Here is an 18,209-nt window from a genome sequence, read left to right on the forward strand (position 1 = left end):
TACTTGTCAATTATACCTCATAAAGCTGAAAAAAGTTGAATTTGTTACCGTTATCTGAGCAGGATACCCCACTTACGCACCTACGTTTTGAATAATTGTGGCTCATTGATTTAGACCATCCTGAAGAAAAATAAAACATTCTATTGTATTTACTTATTTTCCTATTGTGTTTATGGCGATTTTATTTGTTATGGTAACTTTACAAATTGAAGGTTTGTGGCAAACCTGTGTCAAGCAAGTCTGGTGCCATTTTTCCAACAGCATTATTTTTATGTTAAGTTGTATACATTATTTAACATAATGTAATTGCACACTTAGATTACATTATAGTGTAAACTTATATGCAGTGGGAAACTAAAAAATTCATACAACTCAAGTTTATTTCGATATTTGCTTTATTGCAATGGTCTGGAATCTTAACACCAGATATCTCCGAGGTATGCCTGTATTTTAGACTTTTCTCTTTCAAAGTACAGTATTCCTTCACTTCTTGCTAATGCATCTTCTTTCGTTTGCTGGAAAACTCCAGATTTCAAAATGAGCAATTAAAACCAACAAAAGTGGGAAAGTCGTTATTTATATTGTGGCTTGATCAAAGGTTACTTTTCCTTCTCCTGAGTCTTTAGCATCTTGGAATGAATAGCTCATGCCAGGTAAACATTGTCAGGGGTTTACACAAGGAGAGTAAAGAAGGCAATAAACCGAGTTTGAGATCCTCTCTTCGCCTTTCTTTGCTATACAGCCACATTTACTTTTCAGTCGCACTTATTAGTAATGTAATTAAAACAACAACAACAACAAAAAAACCCTCCAGAAGAGAAGGAAGGAAGGAAAAGAAAAAGATCAAGCGCTAATAGCGTCTCCAAACTGACTGAACTGAACCGGCTTATATTTAAAAACAAAACAAAGCAAACAAAAAAAACGTGGCATTACTTTTTTTTTTTTTTTTTTTTTGGTCGGTATGTGGGCCTCTCACTGTTGTGGCCTCTCCCGTTGCGGAGCACAGGCTCCAGACGCGCAGGCTCAGCGGCCATGGCTCACGGGCCCAGCCGCTCCGCGGCACTTGGGATCTTCCCGGACCGGGGCACGAACCCATGTTCCCTGCGTGAGCAAGCGGACTCTCAACCACTGCGCCGCGAGGGAAGCCCGTGGCATTACTTTTGCCGAGGATTCTGGGGAGTGTAGTCCAGCAGCGCCGGGTAGTCAGAGCCACTTCCGCTCTCGAAGGGAAGAGGTGTAGCCCTTGTTCCGCTGAGGGATTCTGGGAAGTGTGGTCCAGGAACGGCGTGTAGTCCGGGCCCTTCCGCTTCAGGAGTGAGAGGCCGCGGTCATCAGTACCTGCTGGGAGGTGAGTCAGTGCCTAGAACCCGAGTCCCTTCCGAGTCTGCCTGGGCGTGGAATCCGCAGGTGCCACCCTCGCCCTTGGGGAATAGAAGCCGTGCAGGGCAGGGGCGACGGTTTTCGTCACCTCGGTGTTTGGGGCTGTTCGCGCGTACCCGAGTTGTAGGCGGGCAGGGATCGCGATCTCCGGGTTTGAGAGTCTCCGGACGCTCGGTTTCCCTCGCCTCCCCTACTTTCTGCACGCTCTGCGGTCTCTTAGGGATGTACTCTTCGTAGTTATTTCACTTTTCCATTTCTCGTCTGCAAAGTGGAGTTAATAGTAGGGCCTCCCTAGTAGGCATGTGGTGAGATTTACGTGATGTGAAAATGCTTAGAACCGGTCGCTGGCACCTGCGAAAAGGCGGTCGGTCGTTCTCAGTCTTTTATTTCTTTCGAGAAGCGCTCAGTCCTTGAAAGCCTCTGTGAGCCCGCGGTGGGTTCTGAGCTGCAGCTGCAGAGCCACTGGCTCTTCTCTGACCCCTGCGGGAAGAGGGGTTTTTCGTGGATTCCTAATGACCCCACGACCTTTTTAATTTTACTTATTTATTTATTTATTTATTTATTTGCGGCACGCGGGCCTCTCACTGTTGTGGCCTCTCCCGTTGTGGAGCACAGGCTCCGGACGCGCAGGCTCAGCGGCCATGGCTCACTGGCCCAGCCGCTCCGCGGCATGTGGGATCTTCCCGGACCTGGGCACGAACCCGTGTCCCCTGCATCGGCAGGCGGACTCTCAACCACTGCGCCACCAGGGAAACCGCCCACGACCTTTTTTAAAGGAAGGAGTGGGTCTCACCCCCAGCTGGTGCCTGGGGATGGCCGCTGTGATTGATCCTGGACCTGAGACACGATTATGATATCTTTCCTTTCCCGACCCTGATTTCTCAAAGAGGTTGCAGAGAGGAGGGAATGACGCATGACTCCAGGCAACATTGTCCCAAAGTGAGAGAATTTATCGTGCTGTGTCATTTCTACTCTCAGTTGGGCAACAGATTTCCTTCATTCATTAGCAGATTTTTACTCCTGGGCAAATGTCGAATGTTTATAGAATAAATGGGCGGTTGGATGAGACGTGTTGATGAATGAGTAATAATAATTTGTTAACATAGTGAATGCCAGGTACTCTTTTACAGCATTTATATGCATTAATTAGCTTAATCTTCATAACAAAGATGTGGTTATTATCTGTTTTACAGATGAGAACACTGATAGGTGAAGAATTTAAGTAATTTTCTCAAAGTCAAACAACAGAAGAGACAGAACTGGGAATTTGAACCCAGGCAGCCTGTGTTCTTGACCTTTAAGCCATACTCTTGAAACTGAGCGGGACACTCTGGGGCCTTCTTGGAGACAGACCTCCCCTACCCACCGTGTGTCCCTCACCTCTTGTTTATAAAAAAGCTTTAGTCTCCTAGGCCTTCCCTGAGTTCCAAAGAGCAAATTTAGTCAGAGAAGCGAGAAAACGCAGAAACAAAGGAAAACAGTCAAGCAAGACAAAAATAATAGTTTAGCTGTAAAACAAAGTCAAGGAGGACTTTTAGTTCCTCCTCAAGGGCTAGAGATAATACCCTGAGCCACATCCTTGAGTTGTTTTGCAGATACTAAACCCCCCACCACGTGGAGGAAGTTAACTGCATGCTGACCACCAGCGGGTAGATCCCAGATGTGTTGGAACCAGGTTGATGATTGAGATTCCCAAAACAGCACCCTGTTACCTCACCATCAGCCAGTCAGAGAATTGTGCATGAGCTGATCACACACCTGTGATCCCCTCCCTCACACTGTCTTTAAAAACCCTTCGCTGAAATCTATCAGAGAGTTTGTGTCTTTTGAACATGAACTGTCTGTTCTCCTTGCTTGGCATCCTGCGGTAAATGCTATACTTTCCTTCACCACCACCTGGTGTCAGTAGACTGGCTTTGCTGCATGTCGGTTGGGTAACACTCTCCTTCAGTTCTAACATGGTAAATAACCCCTGTGAATGAAGGAGGGAGGGTCGTTTTGTAATAATTTAGGATCTTAGAGGACCTGAAGTCTGTGCTCATTTAATTAATTTTTTTAATTTACTTTATTTATGTATTTATTTATTTTTGGCTGTGTTGGGTCTTTGTTGCTGTGCGCAGACTTTCCCTAGTTGCAGTGAGCAGGGGCTACTCATCGTTGCGGTGTGCAGGCTTCTCACTGTGGTGGCTTCTCTTGTTGTGGAGCACAGGCTCTAGGCGCACGGGCTTCAGTAGTTGTGGCACATGGGCTCAGTAGTTGTGGCTTTTGGGCTCTAGAGCGCAGGCTCAGTAGTTGTGGCTCACAGGCCTAGTTGCTCCGTGACATGTGGGATCTTCCCGGACCAGGGCTTGAACCTGTGTCTCCTGCATTGGCAGGCGGATTCTTAACCACTGCGCCACCAGGGAAGTCCTAATTAATTTCTTGTAATTTTATATGATGTTACATTCATATTCTGATTATAGAAGTAATTTGTGCTCTTCATAGAAAATACGAGAAATAGATGAAGAAAGCCAATAATTATCCATAATTATCCAGAATGTAGAGATAACTGTAAACATGTTAACGTATTTCTCTTTAGTTATTTCTTTGTATATATGTTTTTCTATGCTTCTCAAAAATTTTATCATACTTGTAGTACTTTTATATTTGGTAACTTGTAATTATGAACATTTTCTAGCAAAAACGTACAGAAAATAATATAATGAATTCTCACATAGCCATCAACCCTTGTCAAACCTTCAACTGTTGTATACCGTTTGTCAATCTTACATAATCCACCCTCCTTTTTTTTTTTTTTGCTTGAGTATTTTAATACAAAATCCAGACCTTGAGTGAAGAGGATTTATACTAGATTATCGTAAATATATAGAGGTCAAGAGAGAGAGAGAGGACATTAAACAGTTCCAAAGTTTTCACATAGTAACTAGGAGAATGGTGGCTAGTGAGAAAGCTAGGGGCCCCCTTGAAAGAGTTGCAGTTAAAGAAGGTTATGGATTTTGTTTCTCATTTGGAATTTAATTTGCTCATGGTTTCCAATCGGTCTTGATTCCTATGTTGTGGGGACTGTGTTGTATTCTTTCTAGTGTGCCCAGCACTGTGACAAGGTTTACAGAGAGAAGTTATTCAGTTAAGTGTTTGTGGCTGGTACAGGTGTTCAGTTGGCAGATGGCTACAGGGGCCTGCAGCTTTGAGAGATGGTTATTTGAATTCCTGAAAATGGATTAAGTGACAAAACAATAAAAACGATCCACATAGGTATTACTTCTCCTTTATCTCACTCACTCTTGGCTATACTCAGAAGCCACAGCTTTTCAGAGTATTTACAAGTTGATATATAGTTATTGGTAATGCTTTTCATGTCCTAAAACAAATTTACTTAGAACAAACCAGGAGTAATGCACCATTTCTGTATTCATCACAAAGTCATAACAATAACCTGGTGGAGTTTATTGGGAGCTTATTACGAGTCAGGCAGAGTTTCCAGTGCTCTTCACGTATTAACTCATTCATTCCTCAAAATATCCCTGTTATTATCCCCATGTTATTACAAATGAGGCACAAGAGGTTAATTGATCTGTACAACGTCACTCACCCAGGAACTACAGCACTAGAATTGAAACCGTCCTTCCTAAAATAGCACCTCCCCATCTCTCTTCATCCCTGTTTTCCCTGCCGTATTTTTCTTAGCAGTGTCTACCAGTGGCTAGCACATTATATACTTATCTGTTGGTTGGCTTATTACCCATCCTCTACTATAATATCAGCTTCATGACAGCAGGGATTTTATCCACTGCTGTATCTTTAATATATAGAACTGTGCCTGGTACATGCTAGATAATCAGTAAGTATTTGTTGAATGAATGAATGAAAGATCCTGGTGAATAGTAATGAAGTGCTCAGCTAATATAATACAGGATGTATCTTTATCAACTATTCATTCAGTAATTCACCTTTTTTTGGCCACCCCTTGTGGCAGACAGAACCTTAGTTCCCTGACCAGGGATCGAACTCGCGCCTCCTGCAATGGAAGCATGGAGTTCTAACCCCTGGATCACCAAGGAAGTCCCCTCAGTCATTCACCTTTTTTTTTTTTTAAACAAATCTGTGTTGAGTGCCTGCTTCATGCCATGAACTATTCTAGGCACTGGAGAAAGAGACTAAAACAATGCGGCCTACACTGCAAAAATGTGGATTGATATAAGCAAGATGAATAACTAAAATGTACATTAGGGACCTTCCTGTTGGTCCAGTGGTTAAGACTCTGTGCTTCTGCTGCAGGGAGCCCAGGATCGATCCCTGGTCGGGGAACTAAGATCCCACATGCTGCGAGGCATGGACAAAAAAAAAATAAGATGTACATTAATAAGATAGAGAGGGATGACCCTAAATATAAAAGGGCAGTGAACTGGAGAAGAAGGGAAGTGGTGGGGCAGGGGATTTAAAGTATATAAAGCATGTCCAGGGAAGAACTCTGAGGACAGTGACATTTGAGTAAATACCTGATCATGTTGAATGAATGAATGTTTTAAAATAAATAAATAAATAGGAATTGCCTTATCCAGAGCCCATAATTATTCCTTTTATCAATATTTTACTTTTTATTTATTTATTTGGCTGTGCCGGGTCTTAGTTGCGGTACACGGGATCTAGTTCCCTGACCAGGGATCGAACCTGGGGCCCCTGCATTGGGAGAGCAGAGTCTTAACCGCTGGACTACCAGGGAAGTTCTTGAGTATTTTACTTTTAAGAATGACCTTAGTGTTGCTTGAGCAAAACCAGTAGTTAGGACTCCGCGCTTCCACTTGCACGGGGCACAGGTTCAATCCCTGGTGGGGAACTAAGATCCCGCAAGGCGTGTGGCATGGCCAAAAAAAAAAAGAAACCCAGAGGAAAAAATTGGAAGATACAATTCATCCTCTCCTCCTCCCAATCAGAAACAGCCTCAGAATTTTACAGCTCAGAGGAACCTCTGATCCTTGCCCGACAAAGTGTGTCTTCGGTCATCCTTTGAGTCCATGTGTTTTGAGCACTCATTATATTCTAGGCGCTGGGATTAAAAAAGTGTGTTAATCATCTCAGAAGTAAAACAGATGCTTCACCGCTCACCATCCCCTCAACCGCCCTCAGGCGATAGAAGACTTCTGGGGACTGGGATTTGAAGGGTGAGAGGCGAGCAGAGCTGAGGCAGGCACCCCAGACCCCACTTGCTTTCTCCTTCTAAATATGGCGAAATGTCAGGTCTGCTTGCAAAACCGTGTTGCTGAGCAGAGCAGAGCAGGAGAGTGCAGCAAATATAGGGCCAGCGCAAGGGAGTTGGGGGTTATGAATGATCTGTCTTCCAAGCTTTGGGGAGCGGATACATTGCTCTCATCCCTACGGGAGTGCTTCTGCCTAGAGCAGCAGGACCCACGAACACGAGGCGCTATCATACGTTTAACGCTTATTCGCACGTATTCACTGAAACCTCTTGTCACCCCTATAAGCTCGATATTCTCCTTATCCCTGTTGTCTGGATGTGGAAATAGACGCAAAGAGCTGTCAGAAGAGTTGGTAGAATCCTGATGCCCTGGCTCCATATCGCTCAGCAGGTCACTTTCAGCAGAGTGTGTACCCTCCAACTCCCCTTTCTCTCCTCCCCAAGGACACCCCTCCCATCTCTTCTGTGTGTTTGTGATTAGAGACAGTGACTGGATTAAGAGCACGGGCTCCGGAGTCAGAGTTGGGTTTCAGGTTAGTCAGTCCTCACCAGCTCTGTGATTATCAGTAACTTAATCTCATGAATCCTCAGCTTCCTCATCCATTAAATGGGAGCAATAATCATCATACCATCACTTACTGAGAGCTTGTATTATGTGCCAGGCACTGAGCCAAGGCTTTTTCCCCCTATTTTTTATCTTGAGATGTAATTCACATATCATAAGAGTCACCCTTTAGTATGCTAAAGTATGCTTTAGGCAGCCTTAAAGTGTACAACCCACTGGTTTTTAGTATATTCACAAGGCTGTACAGCCAACACCACAGGCTAATTCCAGAACATTTTCCTCATCCCCAAAAGAAACCCCATGCCCCTGAGCTGTCACTTCTCACTTGCTGCCCTCTCAGCCCCTGGCAGCCACTAATTTACTTTCTGTCTGGATGGACTTGCCTGTTCGGGGCTATTGGACTTGCTCAGTTAATCCCCAAAGCACCCTTATAAGTCAGGATCTGTTATGGCCACTACAGTATTGTTCATTGAGACATTCTGTCGGACTTTTGTTTAAAATGAAAAAAAAAACTAGCAGTCATATTTTAAAATAGTTTTTCTGGGCTTCCCTGGTGGCGCAGTGGTTGAGAGTCCACCTGCCGATGCAGGGGACATGGGTTCGTGCCCCGGTCCGGGAAGATCCCACATGCCGCGGAGCGGCTGGGCCCCTGAGCCATGGCCGCTGGGCCTGCGCGTCCAGAGCCTGTGCTCCGCAACGGGAGAGGCCACAACAGTGAGAGGCCCGCGTACAGCAAAAAAAAAAAAAAAAAGTTTTTCTTTACTACAGTCAGCATGGCTGAGGGGGGTGTGCCATTGAGACTTTTCTGGCTGCTTGAAGAAAATTCACAAGTATTTATACCTTTTACAAAACCAGATACTGGTATCAATGAATCATCATTACAGGGCCAGAAATTATTAAGTAATCAGAACTATGGACTTGTCAGAGATAAAGGTGAAATATGGATGTTAAAAAAGACTCCTTGGTGCTTCCCTGGTGGCACAGTGGTTAAGAATCCGCCTGCCAATGCAGGGGACACGGGTTCAAGCCCTGGTCCAGGAAAAGCCCACATGCCGCGGAGCAACTAAGCCCATGCACCACAACTACTGAGCCTGCGAGCCACAACTACTGAGCCTGCATGCCACAACTACTGAAGCCCACGTGCCTAGAGCCCGTGCTCCGCAACAAGAGAAGCCACTGCAAGAGCAGTTTTGTGATGTATAATATTTACCTGCTTTTCTGAAGTGGAATCAGTTATAAGTTTCCATCTATTCACACGTTTGACTTGCACAGTTGAGCAATCCTGTAAGGAAGCACTGTTCTCATTTTGCAGGTGATAGATTTGAGGCAGAGGGAGGTTAATTAACTTAAGCAGCGTTAGTAGCTCCGTAAGAACAATTCAGTCTTCCTCCTGTGTTCCTCTCTATTCTCACACTCCTAGCACCTTCACAACGTTTCTGACACCAGATGTGGGTGGGTTTTTCCCCACGCCGAGCAATTAATTCTACTTTACCAGCTGGGTGCCCTACAACTTAGCTCAGTTCAGACACTCTTTTCCTGGAGATAGCTTCAGATCCCACAGGTTAAGGGCTCAGTCCCACGAGATCGCCCTCCCCCACTTCAGATGCCGTTTGCAAGTAGAAGGCCCCCAGGTTACCCACAACTTCTGTCTGACTTGGCTGCAAATCAGAGGTTTGCAAGACTCTTCCACTTCGGAGTCACTTATTTGCTGGTCCGGCTCACAGAACTCAAAGAAACGCTTAACATTTGCTAGTTTGTTAAAGGATATGACATAAGGCGAACCCCATACTATTGGGATTTTATGGAGGCTTCCTCACTAGGGGGTGCGGCTGAACATTCCAAGCCATCTAATCAAGCTTTGACCTTTCTGCTGACCAGTCCCCATCCAGGAGCCCCCCCAAGAGTTACCTCATTAGAACAAAAGACACTCCTAGCAACCAGGAAATTACGAGGATTTCAGGAGCCCCGTGTCAGGAGCTGGGGGCGAAACCAGTATATTATGTCACAGTAGCAGTACCCGGATTGACCCCAGACCCGTTGGCCCCAGAGTGCACTCTCATACCGGTACATTCCACTGCCTTTCATTTCCCCTGATACCCAGGGCGAGAATGATGACCCTGAACCCTGGGAGCCACCACAAGGGACTCTTGTGTGAGCCTCACTGCTTAGACTTGAGCAGATTGTTCACTGCACAGGAGCCTATGGCTGGGGGGCTAGTGATTCACACAGAGCCACCACTTGGGCTTGGACCTACGTCTCATGGCTTCCTTCTCCTTTGCCAGTTGTGTCTTCCCAGGACTCTGCCCTTCCCCAGAAGGGGCTGGAGGAAATGATCAAGTTCCAGGTGAGTTGAGTTTTATCTCTTAAAATTACATCTCTTTTCTCAAAGATTAGGTACGTACTTTTTGTCTCCCATGGGAAGGATAAAGGAAGAAAACATGTGTTTGTTATATGCCAGGTACTTGCCTTTTTTTTTTTTTTTTGGCTGTGTCATGCGTGGCTTGCGAGATCTTAGTTCCCTGACCAAGGATAAAACCCGAGCCCACTGCAGTAAAAATGCTGAGTTCTAACCACTGGACCACCAGGGAATTCCCAGGTACTTGCTTTTTTATTGGTTTTAGTTTTTATTTTTGGTTTTATTTTATCATTTTCGTTTCAAAAATAAGAGTACAGAAATCCATAGATATCAAGAAATTTTGAAAACCCAAACTACTACACTGCTTGTGAATCAGTTATACTTAATATAATTATGATCACAGTATATGTGTAATTTTCAATTTTATTTTTTCACTTAATGTTAACACTTGAGTTTTTATGACTCAGCATTCTTCTGTGTATTGTCTGAGAAGGCTTTCTATTTTTTGTCTAACATTTCAGACGCTACAGTTAAGCATACAGACTGCTGTACCTCTGACTAAGTTTTGCTTTGATTCATAACACTTTTGCATAGGGCTTTAAAAAATGGAATATAATTTACTTACAAAAATTATAGATCAATGACAGTTGTATACCCCATTTTGCAAGTTGTATAATTGTATTAACCCACTACACAAAACAAGAAATAGAACATTTACATTACCTACATTACCCCAAAAAGTTCTCTCATGTCTCTTTCAAGACAGTTTCTTACCCCCGGGAGGCATCTACTGTTCTGATCTGTCATCATATCACTAGATTTACTTGTTTTCAAATTAAATATAATCAGTGAAATCATAGTGTATGTACTCTTGTGTCTGGCTTCTTTCACCCCGCATAAAGTTTTTGAGATTCATCTGTGCTGTTGCAGGTGTCAGTAATTCATTCCTTTTTTATTATATTCCATTTTATGAATATATCAGTTTGCTTATCCTTTTGAAGGACCTTTGAGTTGTTTGCAGCTTTTAATTGTTAATGCATAAAGCTCCCATGAGCATTCTGCGCAGGTCTTGAGGACATATGTTTTCATATCTCTTGGGTAAACATCTAGAAGTGGTAGATGAATATAAACTGTTTTCCACAGTGCTTGTACCATTTAACAACTTATCAGTGGTGCATGAAAGTTCCAGTTTGTTCTACCTCTTTGCCGCCATTCGGTGTTGTAGATCTTTTTTATTTTAGTCATTCTAATGAAATGACTTCTCACCGTGACTGTAATTTGTATTTCCCTCATGATACATGATGTTGAATACTTTTTCATGGGTTTTTGCAATTGGCATATCCTTTATGAAAAGTTTGTTAAAGTCATTTGCCCATTTAAAAATGTGGCTTCTACTTTTTATTATTGAGGAGTTCTTCATGTTTTGTGAGTTCAAGTCCTTTGTTAGATATACGTACTGTAATTTTTTTCCATTCTGTGATTTGTCGATTTGTTTTCTTAATTTTGTCTTTTAAAATCATTTTGAGGTGAAATTTACATGTAATATATATATAAAAATATATTTGATCAATTTTGACAAATATACATACGCACATGACCACTGCCACAATCTAGACGTAGATCATTTCCATCACCAAAAAGGTTACCTGGTGCCCCAGTTAATCCCAATCCCACATCCCTGGCTGTAGGCAATAACTGATTTACTTTATGTCACTCCAGATCAGATTCATCGTTTCTTGAGTTTCACATTAATGGAATTATACAGTATATGCTCTTCTTGTGTCTGGCTTCATTTGTTCATCAGAATGTTTTTGAATACAGGTCAATAGTTTGTTCCTTTTTATTGCTGCATAGTATTTCATTGCCTGGATATACCACAATTTGGTTATTCATTCACCTCTTGATGGACATCTTTTATTGTGGTAAAATATACATAACAGGGACTTCCCTGGCGGTCCAGTGAGTAAGACTCCATGCTCCCAATGCAGGGGTCCTGGGTTCAATCCCTGGTTGGGGAAGCAGATCCTACCTGCATGCCGCAAGTAAGAGCCTGCATGCCGCAACTAAAGATCCCATGTGCCACAACTAAGACCCAGTGCAGCCAAAAATAAAATAATTTCAAAATATATATATACATAACATAAAATTTACCATTCAAACTATTTTTAAGTGTACAATTCAGTGGTATTAAGTATATTCACACTGTTGTGCAACCATCACCACCACACATCTCCAGAACTTTTTTCATCTTCTCAAAGTGGAATTTCATACCCATTAAAACAGTAGTTCCCTATCCCCCACACCCCCCAGTCTCTTGCAAACATCACTTTACTTCCTGTCTCTATATATGTGACTACTCTGGGTATCTCATATAAGTGGAATCATACACATAATCCTTTTGTGACTGTCTGACTTCACTTAGCATAATGTCTTCAAGTTTCATCCATCTGATCAGGATTTTAAAGCAACTATCATAAGGGAATTCCCCAGCAGTCCAGTGGTTAGGATTCTGCACTTCCACTGCAGGGGGCACAGGTTCCATCCCTGGTCAGGGAACTAAGATCCTACATCCTGCGTGCCACGAGGCATGGCCAAAAAAAAAAAAAAAAGTCAATGATCATAAATATATTTCAGTATTTAGCATGTGGCATTGACATGCGGACTGGAGAAGAGGAGGAAACTACATAAGGTAGACTCAAGGTCCCCAGGATCTAGAACAACTTCCCACCCACCCTCTCCACCCACTAAGTGCCGTCCCTCTCCCAGTGGCCACTGATCATAAAATTGAGGCTGTGTGTGTGCTTGATGTCGTAGGAGCCAGTGTCCTTCAAGGACGTGGCTGTGACCTTCACCAAGGAGGAGCTGGGGCTGCTGGACTCCACTCAGAGGAAGCTGTACCAAGACGTGATGCTGGAGAACTTCCGGAACCTGGTCTCAGTGGGTGAGGACAGGCACCCTGTGACTCAGTGTCAACCCTCAGAAGTGCCTTGGTTTCAAACGTTTAAGACTTGGGGCTCTTGAAATGCTTCCCTGAATCTGGGGCCCTGAATTTCCTCATCCCAGTGGGACATCTCATCTGTACCTTGTCTATTTTCTCAAATTGTAGTTGCGACATCTTGGTGGGGTTTTAAAGTCAATTAGCAAATTGCGTCATTATTGCATTTAATGAAATAGGACGGAATAGCATAGCTTCTTGTCAGGAACTGCATATAGTGCAACAGAAATTGTGAGTTAAAGACAGGAAAGGAGATGTGATAAAAGTAGATAGTGGTTAGGATCGAGTCATTCGATTCCTCGATTCGGTGATGTACATCTGTGTATTTGTCTACCAGATCACAGCATAAGAGGTATTTATTACAACAGGTCATGATCAGAATTTGGAAAAATACTACTTACAGTGCATGAAGATTGGAGAATTGGAACTAAAAATTTTGCCTTTAGTGTACTCACACATGTGCCATTTCTTTTTCACAGGATATCTACCTTTCAAATTAGATATGATACTACAGCTGGGGAGAAAAAAGAAGCTTTGGGTGATGGAGCCAGAAGCCCAAGGAGCTGGGTGTTCAGGTGAGAACCATGCAGGTCTGAGTCCTTGCAGATCACAGAGAATGGTGCTAAGTGGATCTCACTGCCCACTCCTCCTGCAGACAGCTCATGAGTGGAGAATATATCAGTATGATGAAAGAATTATTTCAGAACACTGTTAATCTTCTGATGAATGCCTAATCTAATTTTAATTTCTATGGTACTTGTATTAGCCATCAATTGCTGTATAACAAATTGTTCTTAAACTTTGCAGTTTAGAGCTACAGGCATTATAGTTTCTGTGAGTCAGGAATCTGGGGGCAGCTTAGCAGGGTAGTTCTGGCTCATGATCTCATAAGATCTCAAGGAGTCTGCATGAGCTGCAATCCTCTGAAGGCTTGATGGGCCTCAAGGGATGTGCTTCCAAGATGGGCTCATTCACAGGGTTGTTGACAGGAGGCCTCAGTTCTTCCCTGGCTGTTGGCAGGAGGCCTCAGTTCTTTGCCAAACAGGTCTCTCCCTAGGGCTGCCTGAATGTCCTCAAAACGTGGCAGCTGGTTTCCCCAAGCTAGTTACACCCAAGGGAGTAGAAGGCAGAAATCAAAGTGTCTTTTATGACATAACCTTGGAAGTGACATACCATCACGTCTGCCATATCCTGTTGGCTTTGCAGGCCAATCCTGAAAGGTTGTGGAGGGGACTTCAATAGGGTGTGGATACCTCCTGGAGATTGTCTTGGATGCTGGCTACCACAGCGACTTTTGGTATTTGCAGATTCATATCTACAAAACCTGGAAGATAATATTAGCCATTCAGGCTTATCAGAAAATTCAGCCAAATTAAGTGGCAATAATTATCATAGGATTTTTTACTCCCATAGGATGTGTCAGTTAAGGGAATGAGTTTTCTAGTTTTTATTCCCAGTTATAATGTTCACTAGTTGAATATTATATATTAGGACATCATTGAAATAAAGAGGAATTCTCTCAAATCTAGCTTATGTATTAACATGTGCATATAATGGCTGAATTAAGGAAATAAAGTTATCATCTCATGGGTTCATTATCAGGACAGAGGAGATGTTTCCCTTTGCAAATCTTTTCTTTTCACTTTTGCTGAGCAAGTCCCCTGCTCGGTAGCACTGTATTTCTAATTTTGACCTCATACATAAGTCTCGGTACATTAGTTCTAAATGAGTCTCATTAACACGTAGTGAATAGGAGGCTACTACTTACCAGCTCTGTTTCCATAAGCATGAAAAAACAAAGACAGAGTCCAGCTGAACTCTCCACTGGTTGAATAGGGTCTCCCAGCACAGTCGACCTGTGAAATATTTTTTTGTCCCTGAACTTGTCCTCACTTTCATCTCTGAATTCTCTTTATCCTTCCAGGACACGGGAACCAAAATGAGATAGAGACTCTTCAAGAAGCAGGATTAAGACAGCTTTTACATGAAGGCCTTATGTGCTGGCAGATATGGGAACAGTTTACAAGTAAATTAACCAGAACTCAGGACTCAATAATAAATCTGCAAGGCAAGAAGTTGCCAAAACAAGATGATTCCTCCTGTGAGGCATGGTCAGGAGAATCTACTCAGCTTCCAGAAGATGAGAACTATGTAGGAAAGCTTCAAGGAGAGAGTTCCACAAGTATCAAAAATCAAGTGTCTCCAACTCAGACATCCTGGGATTTCTGGAGAAAAATGTATCTGAGAGAGTCACAGAATTATCAGAGTAGGTGTCAGCAAATTGACATAAAAGATAAACTGTGTCAGTGTGATCACTGTGTCATGAGAAGGATCTCTCATCACCATGGCAATCAGGAAGTACACAAAAGTGAGAAGGCTTGTGGCCACAATAATCATGGAAAAGACTTTGTGAAGAACATATCCCAGCATAGTATCATCCACTCAGGAGAGCAGACCTCTGATGAGACTGGAAAAGGTGTCAGCCTTGGCTATGATGTTGAACTTCATCAGCAGTTGCGTGTAGGAGAGAAGCCCCACGTGTGTAGTGAGTGTGGGAAGGGCAGCACGTATAACTCAGTGTTTCACATTCATTACAGTGTTCACAGAGGAGGGAAATGCAGTGGGAATGATGAGTGTGGGGTGGACTTGGGTCAGAGCTCACATCCGGAGACCCATCAGAGAGTCAACCCAGGGGAGAAACCCTACAGATCTGGGGTGTGTGCTGCTGAGAGCTTCAATCAGAACTCCTCCCTTCCCACTCATGAGCCCATTCACCCGGGGGAGAATCTGTGTAGGGGTGGCAGGTGTGGGAAGGGCTCCAGTCATAGCTTAGACCTCAACAGTCACTGTGTAGAAAACACTGGCGAGAAATCCTGGAAATGTGAGCTGTGTGGTAAAGGCTTCAATGAGACATCACAAATTCAAGCCCCTCAGACAGCCTACCCTCAAGACAAAACGTCCAAATGGAAGGCATATGACAGGATATTCAGTCAGAGCTCTGGTCCTCTTCAGAGAGTTCACACTGGAGAAAAACCATATAAATGCGACGTATGTGGGAAAGACTTCAGTAAGGCCTCCAACCTTCAAGCCCATCAGAGAATCCACACCGGCGAGAAGCCCTACCAATGTGATGTGTGTAATAAGAGCTTCAGCCGGAATTCCCATCTTCAGGCCCATCAGAGAGTCCACACAGGAGAGAAACCCTACAGATGTGACACATGTGGGAAGGATTTCAGTCAGATTTCCCATCTTCAGGCCCATCAGAGAGTCCACACAGGAGAGAAGCCCTATAGATGCGACATATGTGGGAAAGGCTTCAGTCAGAGCTCACATCTTCAAGACCACCAGCGGGTCCACACTGGAGAGAAACCCTACACGTGCGATGTGTGTGGGAAGGGTTTCAGTTGGAGCTCCCATCTTCAAGCCCATCAGAGAGTCCATACAGGGGAGAAACCCTACAAGTGTGAAGAATGTGGGAAAGGCTTCATCTGGAACTCGTACCTTCACGTTCATCAGAGGATCCACACGGGAGAGAAACCCTATAAGTGTGGCATGTGTGGGAAGAGCTTCAGTCAGACCTCCCATCTTCAAGCCCATCAAAGGGTCCATACAGGAGAGAAACCCTACAAATGTTTTGACTGTGGTAAGGGCTTTAGCAAGAGTTCATGTCTTCAGGTTCATCAGAGAGTCCATAGTGGTGATCAATCCAGTACACGCAGAGTGTGATAAAAGTGTTCTTCAGAATTTAGACTTCTCATTTTCATCAGAAAACGCCCACAACAGGGGCTATTTATAAAATGTTGTATTTTAAGCATTCAGGAGGGAGCTGCTTTTTTTTTACAGTCATCCGAATTCCATTGGAGGAGACCTATTTGTTGTATGAGTATGGCCAGTGTGTCCAGAAGAGCCCAAAATGTCACAATTCTCAAGAGAATGCACAGCAGAGAAACCTTGTAAGGATGGGGCAGTAGGTTTCAGTCAGAACCTTTACATTCAGTAGAATCTACATGGGGGAGAAGCTTTAAAAATGAGAAGTACCGTCAGGACTTCAGGAAAAGTATAATGATGGACATGACAAAATCCATGTCCACTAGAATGTAAGCTCCATGGGGGCAGGAGGTCTGTTTACTGCTTGTATGACCGTGACCTGGAACCAGTGCCAAACAGAGCAGGTGCCCTGGACTTTGTCTCACTTGAAGGAGAGGAATAGGACAAACATTTGAAAATGTTAGTGAGCTCAATCCCAAGTAGTCACGATAAATTGTACTAGGAAAAGGATTCTTGGAAGAAGCCTTAAAAATTAATTCAAGGAAACGATAATTTAATAAAAATATGTTAAATCATGCAGTCTACAATTTGAGTGTTAGATTTTTGCCATTGGCTCCTATCCTGCTCAGTTCCACTTTTCAAGCAGTAAAGGGCTCGATTTTTTATCGCATCATTTAAGACTTTCTCTGGACAGTGTACCATCAGTTGTGTATAGTGTAAGTTTCACTATTTTTCTTTTGTTGGGTCTTTGGTGACAGAAAAAGACTGAATGGAAAAAGAAAAACTTGGTTTTCATTCCATAAAGCTTCCTGTCAAGGGGTCTACAAAGAAGGGAGAACATACTATAATATGCATTTTGGATGTTGAACTAAGCTGTTAAGGCACAGAGCGTTTTGGACAGCACCCCATGCTTCTCAGATGCTTCTGTATTTTTCAAGTTTGCTTGTTTGAACCGTTTACTCAGGTGTATATTTACTGGAGGTAGTGGACAGTTTCCCACAGCTGTTTTGCTTTGTTGTTTTTTTTTGAGTATAGCTAATTTGCAATGTTGTGTTAGTTTCAACTGCACAACAAAGTAATTCATATATATATAATATGTATATATATATATATATATATATATATATATATATTCTTTTTCAGATTCTTTTCCTTTATAGGTTATTACAGAATATTGAGTAGAGTTCCCTGTGCTATACTGTAGGACCTAGTTGTTCACATTTTTTTTTTCTTGACCTTACCTTCCAGGACACTCGTTGCTTAAGTTCTATGGTATCTCAAGTTTCATGTTACCATCAGAAATCCAGGGCCAACACCATACACTGGGGTGGGCTACCGGAGCTCATGGATGTTTATAACCGTTAGGATGTTCTCAGTTGTAAGAAATAGAAAACCCAACTCAAAGTAGCTGAGATAAAAAGGAGGATTATGTAATTACTTCAAAATCCTTTTCAGATAATCCCAACATCTAAATTGTCTTGGTATTGATGTCTGTTGATTGTTTTTTTCTCATTCAAGTTCTGATTGTTCTGGTTCTTAGTATGATGGGTGATTTTTTTTTATTGTATCCTGGATATTTGGGGTACAATGTTGCAAGACTTTGGATCCCATTTGATCTTTTTTGTCAGGAAGTCACCTGTTTAGGTGTAGTACACAGGTCCAAATGGGAACGGAAGTTCACCTTCCTTCTGGGCCCTTTTGACACTGTGTGTGTGGGAGTGGGGGCGCTGGTGGGGGGGTGGCAGAGGGCCAACTGCCTCTACCTCCTTGCTGCTGAAAGTTCAGCTGTCCCCATTCAGCCTAGTAGGGGGCATTAGAGCACTGCCTAGGACTGCCTCACCTCTGTGGGTGGTGGGAGTGAGGTGGGGAGGTGGGGAGTGGGAATTCAGCTTTCCATTCATCCCCACTAACCTAGTATTATGGGCTCTCTGTCATATTTGCCTTCTCC

General features: G+C 43.2%; 1 protein-coding gene across 1 annotated transcript; it reads left to right on the forward strand.

Moving 5' to 3' along the window:
- Nucleotides 1–1,126: 1,126 nt before the first annotated feature.
- ZNF233 (zinc finger protein 233) lies at nucleotides 1,127–17,092 on the forward strand. Its single transcript, XM_079907017.1, has 5 exons — nucleotides 1,127–1,348; nucleotides 9,425–9,486; nucleotides 12,313–12,439; nucleotides 12,973–13,068; nucleotides 14,418–17,092. Exons 2-5 carry the CDS (start codon nucleotides 9,472–9,474, stop codon nucleotides 16,217–16,219), a joined length of 2,040 nt encoding a protein of 679 aa, XP_079763143.1. The 5' UTR covers nucleotides 1,127–1,348; nucleotides 9,425–9,471; the 3' UTR covers nucleotides 16,220–17,092.
- Nucleotides 17,093–18,209: the final 1,117 nt, after the last annotated feature.

Source organism: Stenella coeruleoalba, assembly GCF_951394435.1.
Source record: "Stenella coeruleoalba genome assembly, chromosome: 20".
NCBI classification, from domain to species: domain Eukaryota; kingdom Metazoa; phylum Chordata; class Mammalia; order Artiodactyla; family Delphinidae; genus Stenella; species Stenella coeruleoalba.

Excerpts from the sequence above, each read along its gene's own strand:
- ZNF233 (XM_079907017.1), top strand. Across the intron at positions 12,440-12,972 it reads CCGGAACCTGGTCTCAGTGG|GATATCTACCTTTCAAATTA; the intron begins GTGAGGACAGGC and ends TCTTTTTCACAG. Across the intron at positions 13,069-14,417 it reads CCAAGGAGCTGGGTGTTCAG|GACACGGGAACCAAAATGAG; the intron begins GTGAGAACCATG and ends TTATCCTTCCAG.